Source organism: Hyperoodon ampullatus, assembly GCF_949752795.1.
Source record: "Hyperoodon ampullatus genome assembly, chromosome: 8".
Classification (NCBI taxonomy): Eukaryota; Metazoa; Chordata; class Mammalia; order Artiodactyla; family Ziphiidae; genus Hyperoodon; species Hyperoodon ampullatus.
The window spans coordinates 69,181,910-69,195,400 of NC_136921.1; the positions used below are offsets into that span (position 1 = coordinate 69,181,910).

The 13,491-nt window shown below is 36.7% G+C and overlaps 1 protein-coding gene across 3 annotated transcripts in view; it reads right to left on the minus strand.

Moving 5' to 3' along the window:
- Window positions 1-609: 609 nt before the first annotated feature.
- The window catches only part of STAM2 (signal transducing adaptor molecule 2), a gene marked incomplete at its 5' end in the record, with an annotated part of 48,798 nt that continues 35,916 nt past the window's right edge, over window positions 610-13,491 (minus strand). For 2 of the 3 annotated variants that reach the window (XM_079709965.1, XM_079709967.1), the window contains 7 exons: window positions 610-967; window positions 2,408-2,577; window positions 5,358-5,511; window positions 9,365-9,419; window positions 10,626-10,713; window positions 10,848-10,930; window positions 13,184-13,278. In XM_079709965.1, coding sequence (XP_079566091.1) covers window positions 736-967; window positions 2,408-2,577; window positions 5,358-5,511; window positions 9,365-9,419; window positions 10,626-10,713; window positions 10,848-10,930; window positions 13,184-13,278 — 877 coding nt within the window. In that variant the 3' untranslated portion in view covers window positions 610-735. The remainder of the gene's footprint in view (window positions 968-2,407; window positions 2,578-5,357; window positions 5,512-9,364; window positions 9,420-10,625; window positions 10,714-10,847; window positions 10,931-13,183; window positions 13,279-13,491) is intronic. The other variant, XM_079709966.1, reaches the window with a different exon arrangement.

Genomic DNA, 13,491 nt, shown 5'->3' on the forward strand with positions numbered 1-13,491 from the left:
TGGTTTTTTTCCAGGGAATGGAAATGTTTTGTGGGGCAGTCCTCAGCCCACTTGTTGGCATGACTGGGGGACTGGCTAAATGCTTTATCACACAACTGCATTTACGTGGTCTTCACTGATAATAACAGAAAACATTTTTGTTCCTCCCAAAATGCTCTTGCTTCTGTAGACAATTATATGCTAATTATTACTCAACACACCACTGAGAGCAAAACTGACAGTACTGCAAACACAGCTACAATTTAAGCAGCCAAAGGAAATATGCAGGGAAGCTAAATGCGTACACAAAAACATGTTCACCTTTTAAAATAATGATGGGTGGGAAACTCTGAAAAAAAAATGCAGACAAAAAATACTTAAAGGTTTCAGTGCTTTCCCAATTACGATATTTTAGGGGTAAATGGTGGTTTCTTTATACGCTCCTGTCTCATGTTGTTTAGTGTCATAAGGCTACTTACTGGTTGTCCAGATTTGTGTAGAGAGATTTGAAAGTAAGAAAAAACTAACTGGAAGGAACTTGAAGCTGCCTCTCATCAAAAATTTGACCTCAAACAAGTTGGGACTGAAAAAACCTTTTATGGCCTATTAGAGTAAAATGCGTTTCTGTGCTTTATTTATTCATGGGCCTTTTGAACTGAGAAAAGATTTTTTTCTTCTTTTAATATTTTCAGATTACAATCACAAGGGTCGAGTAGTACACTTAGGAAGGCTTTCAAGAAAATGCTTGGTTTGTTTTTAAAGGAGAGGCTGCTGCTGAGGGTAATCTGTTTGCTGCTGTGCAACTGAATGAGCTGGAGCTGCCACCGCAAAGCCTGCCGACCGCGGCAAACTGGAAGTAGTGCTCTGGTGAGATGACAGATCCACAGACATCCCCATTTGCTGCGTGTAAGCAGCTGCACCAGTAGCTGATTGAAGGTGAGAGTTCTGATTCATGTAAGTAGGATTGGAAACAGTGTCTTGTCCAGCGCTACAAAATTTTAAAGAGAAAACCGTATTTACTTTGCATTATCTAAGTTACGGTCAGAGGTCAATCATCATGAGAAAATAAAAATGTCTTTTCCACCTCTTTAAGTTTATATACCTCTACTATTCTGATTGATTTAACTACTCCAGCTATCCAATACCGTTAATGTAATTTTTATATTTGGGAAGAAGAAAGTACTCAAAAAGAAATAAAATATAGGATTATAAGGCCTATCTAATTCTGTTTTCTCCAAAATGTCTCACGGAAAACATTTAAAAATCTTTTGAGGAGATGCAGATTGTTTCTGATGCTGGTGTCCTTGGCCAGCTGCAATGAGAACAAAACCCTGGCTCAAGTACACCCTCGGCCCATTTTCTCCCTTCCCTCTTCTCTCAATCAGCACTATTCCTCACCCACTCTTTATACTTTCCTTTGGTAGGGCACTTTCAAAGCTGCCCCGGATAGCTTAACCTGAATCCCTACATAAAAATAATAAAGGCAGGGAGAACATGTAATCCACATAGGGTCCTGAATCTACCCTCAAAATAGTCCTGACCTATAGTTTACTTATTGACACTATACAAAAACAAAACAAAACCCCCAAAACCCCACTAAGTTGAAAAGTCACACCAAATTGCAGGACTTTCATTTGCTCCTATAATTACTATAGCATATGTTTTAAAAGATATGTAATTTTTAAATGCACCAAATACACTGCTTCAATATAGGAGGATTAATGTCTACACTCGTCCAGTTTTTCTCTCTGTAATTCCTAGTGTCACCCAGGATTACAAAATTTTTACGTTTTAACTTAAACACCAATACCAACAGATTTATTTAATTTCCAGGTAATGTCTAAAATTTATACACATGGAATTTAGGAGTGGGAAGAGACCTTACAAATCATTACACATGACTGTACTGAATAAACATTTTGTGTGGTTAAGCAAAGTTAACAGAAGGCAAGATTTAAACATGTTTTTCAGAATAGAAGTTAGTATGAAAACTTAAGACTACAAATTCCACAGCTCAAACACACTTCTTTTAAGAGTCAAAGTAACAGAAGTTTTCTGATTTTTAGGAGTACATGCTCCTAAAGTATGTCTGGGACTACTTTACTAGGCTGATTAGAGCACCATGCTAAGTATACCCTTACAGGACCCAAGTACAGGCTTGGGTCCTGTAAGGGACAGTTAGCTTTATTTTGTCCCGGGGACCCAGACTATAAGCCAGGTCTAGGCACCATCTCAGTATGGGTAGCAAAGCTAAGACAGCACCATTCCGATTTCATGGGATCTTGAATGGGCAGTTCTACAACTTCATCTCAATAGCAAAAGAGGGCACTATTATTATAAAGAGAAGGGTCTAATTATTCTCATTCTGAAAATCTGTGAAAATTTAATGCATATAATTACAAAATTAACACAGCTCCCAAACACTTACCTTAAATACGGAGTTGGGGCAGGCTGTGTTGTCACTGAGGAATTCACATTTGGAGGCAGCGATCTCAGTGGACCGATTTGATCTGGTCCTAGGCTGTAGCTTTGGGCAACAGTGACTTGGTGAATACTTTGACCCATATAGTTTGCACCATGTGGTTGAACTGGATATGTCTATTAACCAAAGAGAAAAAGTTGACTCACTGATCTCCCAAACAACTACCTAGCAATACATTTAAAACTTTAAAAGACTTAAATGAAATAAAATGTTATACTTCTTTGGGGAGCAATCTGATTCTACCCATCTATCCACCCTAGTATAAAAAGCGGAGCGCTTCCAAATCACAGTGCCAAATCTATGGAAATTTATGATTTACTTGTTCTTTTATTTTGCAGGGGGTTGAAAGGAAGGGAGGTGGTGTACTTTTAAGGAGCACATTGGAATCCACCCAGGTTGCCTATTACTAAGTAACATGTCTTGCTGAAGAGCCACAGAAACTATATACTCCCTTGAAGGGCAGCACAGTATCACTTCAAGTTACCATCAGAGAGATGACCTTCTTTATCCCCATCTCAGGTGACTTATTCAACTTCTTAAGAATGAAACTTAAAAGAGTAAGTTGAAGAATAAATGGTATCAAGGCAGAGTGCAGGCCCTCTCTGCCAATGCCTCCTTCATCCTGCCTGCAGGACAGATATGACAAAAGGAAAGAAGAACTATGGGTAAAGGAGATGTACTCTTAAGAAATAGCAAAATGGCCTAAGTCTCTGTGACTATGTGCCCTACTTAATTTCCAGGGTAACACACAGGATCTACCACCTGCTTACCAAATACAGCATCAAAACAATGCACGTTTAATAAATATCAATCGCTCCAGTTTTAAACTGAGCTCATTTTTTAAATTAATTTTTATTGGAGTATAGTTGCTTTACAATGTTGTGTTAGTTTCTGCTGTACAGCAAAGTGAATCAGTTATACATATACATATATCCATCCGTTTTTAGATTCTATTCCCATATAGGTCATTACAGAGTATTAAGTAGAGTTCCCTGTGCTATACAGTAGGTTCTTATTAGTTATCTATTTTATATATAGTAGCGTGTATAGGTCAATCCCTAACTCCCAGTTTAACCCTCTCCCCCACCCTTTCCCCCTTGGTAACCATAAGTTTTAAACTAAGCTATTTTTAAAGCAAAGACCAATGACATGAAAATTTAGAATGCTAGAAATGCCAAATCAACTGACATTAATAAGTACAATCATATTACCTCCTTAGCAGACACATAACAGCCCACTGACCACAGGCTGAGATGGTGGCAGTGGACCTCTTCTGCAGGTTAGGATTCCTGAGTGGCCTTCACAGATGCAATTAATGGTGTGTTACACTAACTTTTTTTAGTATGAACTTTTTTTTCAAATTAGAATAGGAACTTTGAATATTTCAAATGCTATTATGCACGAATAGTACAGATAGCATCATGTGAAGAATCAAACTAGATAGAAAGCTAGCTTTTTAAAGAAATGAGTTATGCTTAGCAAAACACAGACTGTAAATAGTATGCAACTAAACAGAAAAACCTGACATAAGAATAATAAATAACCCTTTACAGACACACAAAGAAGTAAATACAACACACAGTCCCATAACACAATGGCGCAAACATTTCTTTTTGTTCCATGTTCATAGCAGCAGCAGATAACTCTTTGAAAACAAGCAATATTGAATAAACTCCAGCTGTCTTTTGCACCCAGAAATTCTTTCTATCCTCATATGTAATGACTCTTTCATCATTTTCAAAAGTTCGGGGCATGGCATATTTGATAAATGCATCTTGTCTGATGTGAGTTACCATAGTAACTATTCCTTTTTTTACTTAACAATTATGTTGTGTCAAGTCATCTAGATTATGCATCCATATTCTATCTTTTCTCCTTGGTGTCTCCTTCACACACTCCTTTACATACCAGTTTTTGTAAATTAACATGAAATTTGTTCATCCAAACTCATTCTGAATTCAACCACTAACTGGCTGAAATTTCAAAAAGGTTTCAGAATACTGGATACTGATAAATATAAATATTCAGTTCAGCTGGGAAACACAGAAAAGGTGTAAAGTTCTGGAAAAGATGGTGTTCATGAATGGCTCATGGAACCTGCATCTATATGCCTGCATCATATATGTTATGCATGCACAATTTAAGTTGTGCATCTAAGAAAATATAAAGCATGATCTGAGAACAAAATGAGTTGGGCTTTTTTTTTTTTTTTTTTGTGGTACGCGGGCCTCTCACTGTTGTGGCCTCTCCCATTGTGGAGCACAGGCTCCGGATGCACAGGCTCAGTGGCCATGGCTCACAGGCCCAGCCGCTCCATGGCATGTGGGATCTTCCCGGACCGGGGCATGAACCCGTGTCCCCTGCATTGGCAGGCGGACTCTCAACCACTGCACCACCAGGGAAGCCCCAAAATGAGTTCTTTAATGAAGCCTTTTAATAATCACTAAGTCAAAGAAATCTTAACAGAAATTTAAAAGAAATGTTAAATTTTGCTTGCTAAGCAACAGGAACAGCATCAGTATCTCATCTGTAGAACTTCTGATATGCCAGGCACTGTCCTAAATCAAAGGATTTATACTTTATACTTATAAAAAGGATTTACACTTACATAAAGGATTTATGCTTTGTATTTACAAAAGCTTAGGAAGAACAGAACTCCCCTCATATATTTAATGGTCTCTTCATTATGTTATAAATGAACTAAAATGTATTTGTGAAATATCAGTGTCTAATTGTCCTGGTGAACACTAATTGTTTAGCCAACATTTTTTGACAAAGATGAATTTTATCATGTTATTCATAGACCATAGAAATTTTAATACTATGCTTTAAAGCTTTCTTTTTTTTAATTTAAAACTTTTCTTAAATTTTGAAAAATGTTCTCAAAAATGCTCACCTGCATTGGAACTCCAGCTGATGAAGGTGGGTAATGTGCTGGATGATGGATCTTTGAATAGACTGAATATACTGGTGCTTCATTCATCAACTTGTTATATAGTTCCAGAGCTTCCAAGACTTTTACATTCAATTCAGACAATTCTGAATGCTTCCTAACATAGAAGGGAAGCACTTTAATACTCTTCAAAGTTTTTAAGCATTTTAAGCCTATTTTTAATTTTTAGCAACATAAATTATTATTAAAAATTTACCACATTTTCTACTTATATTTTAAAAGGTTCTTTATATATATGAAAGTATATTCAAAAAGGGAAAATGGGAGGAGGAATTATTTAATTCATGTAATGTCTAGGCTGATATGACTTCATAATATTAGGGGAATTCCCTTCCACACCTCATAAAATGCCATCAATTCATAATTTTGGTGCTAGGAGAATGTTGTTTCTTATGTTACAGGTCTCTGTTGGAAATTCAATTACAAAAAAGAGTAATTTCTAAATTTAGGAAGACTCCAAGCCTTAATTAAAAATCTTAGTAGAAGAAAGTCCTCAGGCAAGGCCCAGAGCCTGCTATGAAATACAATATGACTGAGATAAAAGCACATTCACAAACAAAATCACACACATTTTCATTTGCTCATACTCATGAAAGGATCAACTAAAAAAAAAAAAAGAATAATTATCCTTGAAAATGCAAATGAAAACAATATAATGAACTAGTCTCTACTGCTTGTTCACTGGTTTCTTCTGAAAAAGTGAGTGAAACCAGGTCCAAATAAGAACATTTTCAAATTTGCATCTTCAAATCTGCCCAAGGAACTCCAAAGCAAATCCTTTTGACTTGGTACAGTTTTGCCTGTTACCCTGGGAGTAATAAAGAACTCCCTTTGCAACTGACAAGTTCATAAAAGTTGAACGGCCACTTTATCTGGCCTAAAGCACCCACAAGTCTGTTTATTAAATGTAGCTTTTTAAATATGTACACAGAGAGACTCGAGAGACAAGAGGCAAATGCAGGCAGCCAGACACAGGGCTCCCAAATACATGACCTGGACTGAGTCCTGTCAGGACTTGTCACCTTTCCTCTATCAGAGACTGTTATGTCTGAAACAAACAAAAAGTGCTGTTTCCTCTCATGTATGTGTGACTGTATAAAGGAGGTCAAACTCTATTTTCAGAAATACCAGTTATAAATCACACAGGAAGCTTCAGAAATTAGTGTCCATTCTGACAAATTTGTGACTAAGAAGTAACCATAGGCAATTGGTCCACATAACCCAGTATACTGATGAACACCAGGAGAACACAGAAGGGCAGGATGACTGAGCACATCTGAGATAACCTTCCAGGATTTGAGACATAATACCAAAGAAACAATAAATTTTTACTAAACTGTGCACAACACTATCCTGGGACAGAGAAATTAGGCAGAAGGTGTGGTCCTCTCCTTCAGAAAGACTGCAACTTACTAGGGAGACAAGGCTAAGTACCTGAAAAATAGCAAATGATGTAAGATAGCATATATTTGAATGCAAAATTAAATGAAATAGGTAGGGAACAGAAGAGTTTAGAGGAGGGGATTAATTTGACTGAAAAGGCTTTAGGGAGAAGCTGGGACTTAAGCTGGCACCTGAGGAAGGATGGAGAGGCCAAGCAAAAAAAGGAAGACTAAGTCAGGTCAGTGGGACAGTGTGAATTAAGGCAAGTGAAAGGAACGAGAAGGGTATGCAAGAGAAGAATGAAAAGGGCAATTTGATTAAGGTGGTAGAAAACAGTTTTCGGAAGGTAGAAGGAAAGAACGTTAGAACAGCCTGGAACATAGTTAAGTTCAAGCTATGGATCTCTCTTCAATAACTCTATATACACTTTTTTTTTGGTCAATTTATACTGTTTACACAATATAATTTCCTAGTGTGATAAATGCTACAAAATTTCATTCTGTACAATGACAGACAGAAATGAAATGTAAAGTTTTAAATTCTGACAGTAAAGTTGTTTTTCTTTTAAGGAAAAACAAACTGACAATGATCCATTCAAGGGAAGAAGCAATATTTTATTCATTTCTGAATGTTTGACCAAGGTAAATAGTCAATAAAAATTTGTTGCAGAACAGCAAGCATTTTCCAGAACAGGAGATGCATCTGCAGTTAGTGGGCATGGAATGGAAAATGCCAGCTGGCCTATTCAGGAACTGAAATTGAAGAGAGAACTGGTTAACAGGTGAGCTTTCACTCAAAAAATTAACTCATATCAGAAAATATCACTCTAATTTTTAATTGTTCTAGACCTTTTTCTCTGAAGATATTTTTTTATCAACAAAAATAAAATTATACTGTCATATCTTCAGGTTTTTTTCATTATATAGCATGACATCTTTCCATGTCAATAGACAGTTATCAATGGTAATGCTTTTTATTGTAGAATGTATGGATGTAGAATATTTTTTAAACCAATCTCACATTGAAGGACATTTTAGGGCTTCCCCGGTGGCACAATGGTTAAGAATCCACCTCCAATGCAGGGGATACAGGTTTGAGCCCTGGTCCTGGAAGATCCCACATGCCACGGAGCAACTAAGCCCCTGTGCCACAACTACTGAGCCTGCGCTCTAGAGCCCGTGAGCCACAACTACTGAAGCCCGCGCACCTAGAGCCCACGCTCTGCAACAAGAGAAGCCACCGCAGTGAGAAGCCTGAGCACTGCAACGAAGAGTAGCCCCCGCTCGCTGCAACTAGAGAAAGCCTGCGCACAGCAACAAAGACCCAACGCAGCCAAACATAAATAAATAAATAAATAAATAAAAATTAAGGGGGGGATAAAAAAGATATTTTAGTTACTTTCAAGTTTGTTATAAATAACACTGAAGAACACTCTTAAGAGGTAGGTCTTTGCATATATCCGTATGTATTTAGTATTGCTGGGTTAAAAGATATGGACTATGTTTAGGATCCAGAAAGGTTTATAATAATTGCACCCCTAGCCACACCTAAGATAATACTATTTTTCTTTTTAATCTTTCCCATTTGATTATTCACTGACCATTAACATGCCTTCAATGAAACCAAAGTAACAGATGTATAGGTAGATATTCAATGCTTTCTCCAAAATAAGATCAATAAAATGTGATGAAACTGCTACCATCATTTCATTTACTGCGACAGGGATTTATTTTTCATTTCTGTAGAAAATACAACAAATTTACCAAAAAAAAGTCCCAGAGAACAAAGATTATAATCTTCAGTGACTAGAAAATATCTTGCTGCTACTACTCTTCTCTGGTAAAGGCAGATAAGAAGTAAAGTAGTTCCTGTTCTTGTTGTGCTGTTTTGTACACAAGTTCAGTAAACAGAAAGGGAGGATGGTGGAACACTAAAGCCTTCTCCCTTGTCTGCCATTCACTATGGCTGCCCCCTCTGACTTCAGATAGAAAGCTCTGAAGAATAAGAGAAGGAGCAAAACTAAGTTAAAAGCTCAAAACCCTGACAGTCTGTCTTTCAGTGCTACTATTTCTAAGGAAGTGTAAGACTACATGGGATAATGAAATTAAAAGGACAACAGAGATATAGAAATACAAGGAACAAAAATGAGAACAGAAGGTATATACACTGGATTTAGGGTCACAAACACATAGGAAATTTCATTTGAAAGTTTTACAAATACTACTTCTCATTATATAACAAAACAATGCTTGCCTAAGATCCCTATTCTCATTTTTGTGCTTTATTCTTCACGACTCATTATCTCTCAACTCCAGGCAAGTAGGAAAATGAAGACTGGCACTGTAAGAGCTGGAGTCTATCATTCTGCGTGTAATATATTGCCATGAAAAAAACTGCACCAAAATCAAAAGTACCATTCTGCTATTAGTTTGTAAGAGTTTTGGAAACTGAGAAACAATTTCAAAAGATTGGAACAGTTCCACGAAAACTCCCTAGCTTAAAGTTCTGCCAAAAACAAGTAAACTTAGGAAAACTATATTTGTTATTTCCTGCATGAAGAATCTCACCTATCGATCTCTTCAAGTTTTTCATCTATCATTGGACCCATCCGTTGGCAGATATCTGTAAATACAAAAATATTTTAAAATCTTGAAACTAAAAACCAGTTTAAGTCAATTTCAACAATTTTGAACAACAGAGCACCAATATGCAACACCATGCAAAATACAAAGAGAATTAAGTTTATGCTAGAGAAGGGACTATAAGAGACCAAATTTAATACTATTCAGCACCAACATTAATATCATTGACCAAGGCAAAGTCAAAATCAGAACAGAAATCCCACCATGTTCTCTAGAAGTACTAAGTTTGCAGACTGAAATTTGGAGTTACCTCAAAAATCTTAAAAATACCTAGAAAACTATTGTTAGCTAAAGTAAAAGGAATTTGAGTCACAGTGTATAAAATATGTAATTATGTACAGATTAGATATGAACATTTTTCATTTATTTAAGCCATTTCAAAATAAAACATTTTATATATCTCCAAATGTAAACATTGATACAATATTCTATATTCATAACCAGGCTTTCTTCCATAAAAAAATTTAATAACATTTATCCATTTATCACAGAGATTTTTCTCCCAATGGATTAAAAAAAGGCATAAAGACATTTGTTTTAATTGTTTCAGATTTCTTAGAGACTAAAAAGACACATCAGCATGCATCAAATAACTGCATTACAAAGTTAACACAGATCATGTATAATTTTGACATTTAAAATTATGACCCAAGAGAATTAAAAGAGGAATAAGAATTTCTAACATTTTGACTCAATTAATTATGCTGTTATTTCTAATTCTGTCCTTTTTTTTTTTTTTTTTTTTTGCGGTATGCGGGCCTCTCACTGTTGTGGTCTCTCCCGTTGCGGAGCACAGGCTCCGAACGCGCAGGCTCAGCGGCCATGGCTCACAGGCCCAGCTGCTCCGCGGCATGTGGGATCTTCCCGGGCCGGGGCACGAACCCGTGTCCCCTGCATCAGCAGGCGGACTCTCAACCACTGCGCCACCAGGGAAGCCCTGTCCTTTTTTGGACTGCAAATTTCACTAGTGATATTACAGAAAAGCAAAGACTTCACTGGACAGGATAGGCAGTTTTATAGCAACATCTTCTAAGTAATATGTTTACTCATTTACTCATTTACTACACCAGTCTATTTCCCACCAGAGATTTCTAAACTCTGGAAGCAACCCAAGGCAGAAGAAATTTAAGACATTATAAATAGCTAAAACATTAAATGACATTAATCACTAATATTCACTTAGTACCTTCTAAGTCCAAGAGGTCTTGGGAGTCTGGTTTTGAATCTGTTGGATCTATACTCTGCAATACCTGCAGGGCTCTATCCATCTTATCCTAAAAAAGTAATAGGACACTTTACAAAGAGTTTTAATTTCAATGATAATAAAAATTACTCTTTCCAAGCATTCTCAAGGATAATACATTTTAAGTCTCGACAGTTTAACCATTAAACAAAAGAAGGATCCTACCTCATCTATATAAACAGGCTCAGGCTCTGATTTCTTAATTTCCTCCTCCTCATCATCAATTACATTCAACTTGTCCACAGCTGCTATGGAAACAAAGTAAACTTTAAGTTCCTTAGTATTTACTTTGGTATTTTAGTCATTAATTTATAAGTAGCCTGTGATTATCCATAAGAAAATGGAAACCCTTTAAATAATCATCACATTTCATAATCAATATAAATTATTACATATGTTCACTCATTCATGCCACAACCATTTATTCAGCCCTTACTACATGCCAGGCATTGTTCTAGGCATTGGAAATACACCAGTGAATAAAGCAGACAAGAATCCCTGCCCTGATGGAACTTACATTCTAGAGGAACAAGTAAGCAATATTCATGGGAACTGTCATTACAGGCACTTTCCTGAAAACTGAGTGTTATCACTAGGATGAATATATATATATGAGAGTAGACAGAGTATTATCTAATTAGCTAACTTCAGAGTTAAATCTATGAACTCCTTCTACACTCTTTCCTTGTTATAAAAAATTATTTTCTATATGTACAAAAAAATGGACTTGATTTCAACCTAACTTTGATAATGGTTAAAGCGACACAAAACAAAAACTTTTCCTAGGAAAAAGAAGGCTGAAAAATAACTTACAAACATACATATACAAAAAACTATTTAAATGCTCACTGGAGTACTGCTATAATGTACTATATTTTAATAAAGTAAATTTTAGTAAAAAAAAATAATCAAAATTTATATAACCAAAGAACTTTTAAGTCCCAACAGTTATTTCAAATATTTGGCTAACTTTCAAATATGCCCTAAGGAGCAGAGCTCAGCATAACATGAGGACTTACTGAAAACCCCAAATATTTTTTCCTTTTAAAACTGCAGGTCAAGGCTTCCCTGGTGGCGCAGTGGTTGAGTGTCTGCCTGCCGATGCAGGGGACACGGGTTCGTGCCCTGGTCCGGGAAGATCCCACATGCCGCGGAGCGGCTGGGCCCGTGGGCCGCTGAGCCTGTGCGTCTGGAGCCTGTGCTCCGCAACGGGAGAGGCCACAACAGTGAGAGGCCCGCGTACCGCAAAAAAAAAAAAAAAAAAAACAAAAACCTGCAGCTCAATCTCTCTAGCCTATGCCAAGGGGAAATCACCATAGTATAGGATTCCCTGAGCGTGGTCTATCAAGTTATTAAAACTAGTGTCTCCGATTTTCATACCTACTTAGAGAGTCCGACTAGAGGAATAAAAAGTATAAATAGTGGCAGAGTACTAGTATTCATCTCTCTACACTTCATTTTAATTGAATGCATCACCCTACCCATACAAAGATGATGTTACACACAGTGCAGAGAGCTTTCAATTTAAGTTCTTTCTCTAGAACTATAAGCATTAGAAGCAGTACGTCCAGAGTGAGTCAGTTAGTACAAGTACATTCTAATGGCAGACTGGCTGACTTTAGTATCCTGGCTGTCACCTACTAGCCACATAACCTCAGCATCAGTTTCCTTATCTGTAAAATGAGGTAACAAAAGTACCTATCTCACAGACTTATGAACATTAAACGAAATAGTGCAAGCAAAAGATCTGGCTTAACACCTGACAAATTAGTGCTTAAACACCACTGGGCAATTCTATTTTTGATCCTCACCATCATTAGTGTTAGCATCAGCTATTCTTTACACTCAGCTCCCCCCAACTCCCTGCCTGCCTAACAAATGGAAGCTTTCTCTGTATGGCTGGCAGCAGCTGAGGGGAACGGTCTATGGCTGCAAAATTGAGGGAAGTTCAGAAGATCTGAACTAGGGACCTACTGCCTTGATTACATGACTTTGTTATTGTTCTGAGTTCGCTAGGATCAAATCAAGGCGAGGAAAAGTCTAAAACGCAGGCGTACTCCTAACCCTTGTAATCACACTCAGCACTTGTCAACCAGTTCTCCCAACCACCACCCCACCCCTGGCCCGCTTTAATACTGTGCTTCAGTGATGAATAAAACAAATATTTTTTTGTACTGAACAAACACATACTGCCTCTTAAACCGTAATTACATTGATTTAAATATTTACATGGTCAAGCACGGCTTACTTTATGCCTTAAATGTACCTCTGTACATTAGCTCTCAAAGGATTTAAAATATAATAAGGAAATAACTCTTGGAATTGACCTGGGATAAGTTAACGCCTTATTTTGGTAAGCAGTAGATTAAACTGTATTGCTTATAAATAAATGATTTAAAACAAGAGTTAAATGCCAATCTACTTTATATTTCAAACTGAACCACAAAATTCAAGTTAATAAAAACTTCAATAGATTTAGCCTTCCCTCAGACTTAACTTACCTGCCTCAGGTTCTATGTTTAAATTAGTTGTTACAAAATTAGATGGGAAGAGTCCTATTCCTCTGTGATTTTCTCCTTTCCACCAATTGGCATCACTGAAAATTCAGTATAAAAATGTCACTTGTTACTCTACATTTCAGTACACTAATGTCAAGAGTAATTAAGATAAAAATTAAATTTAGCCTACTTTGAAAATACCAGCTCAAATCCCACTATATTTAAATGTAGTTCTTCTTAAACTTAATAGGAACTATAAAAAAGCACAAATAAAATAAACATCCATACTCCCATACTTAAGTTTAGAACCT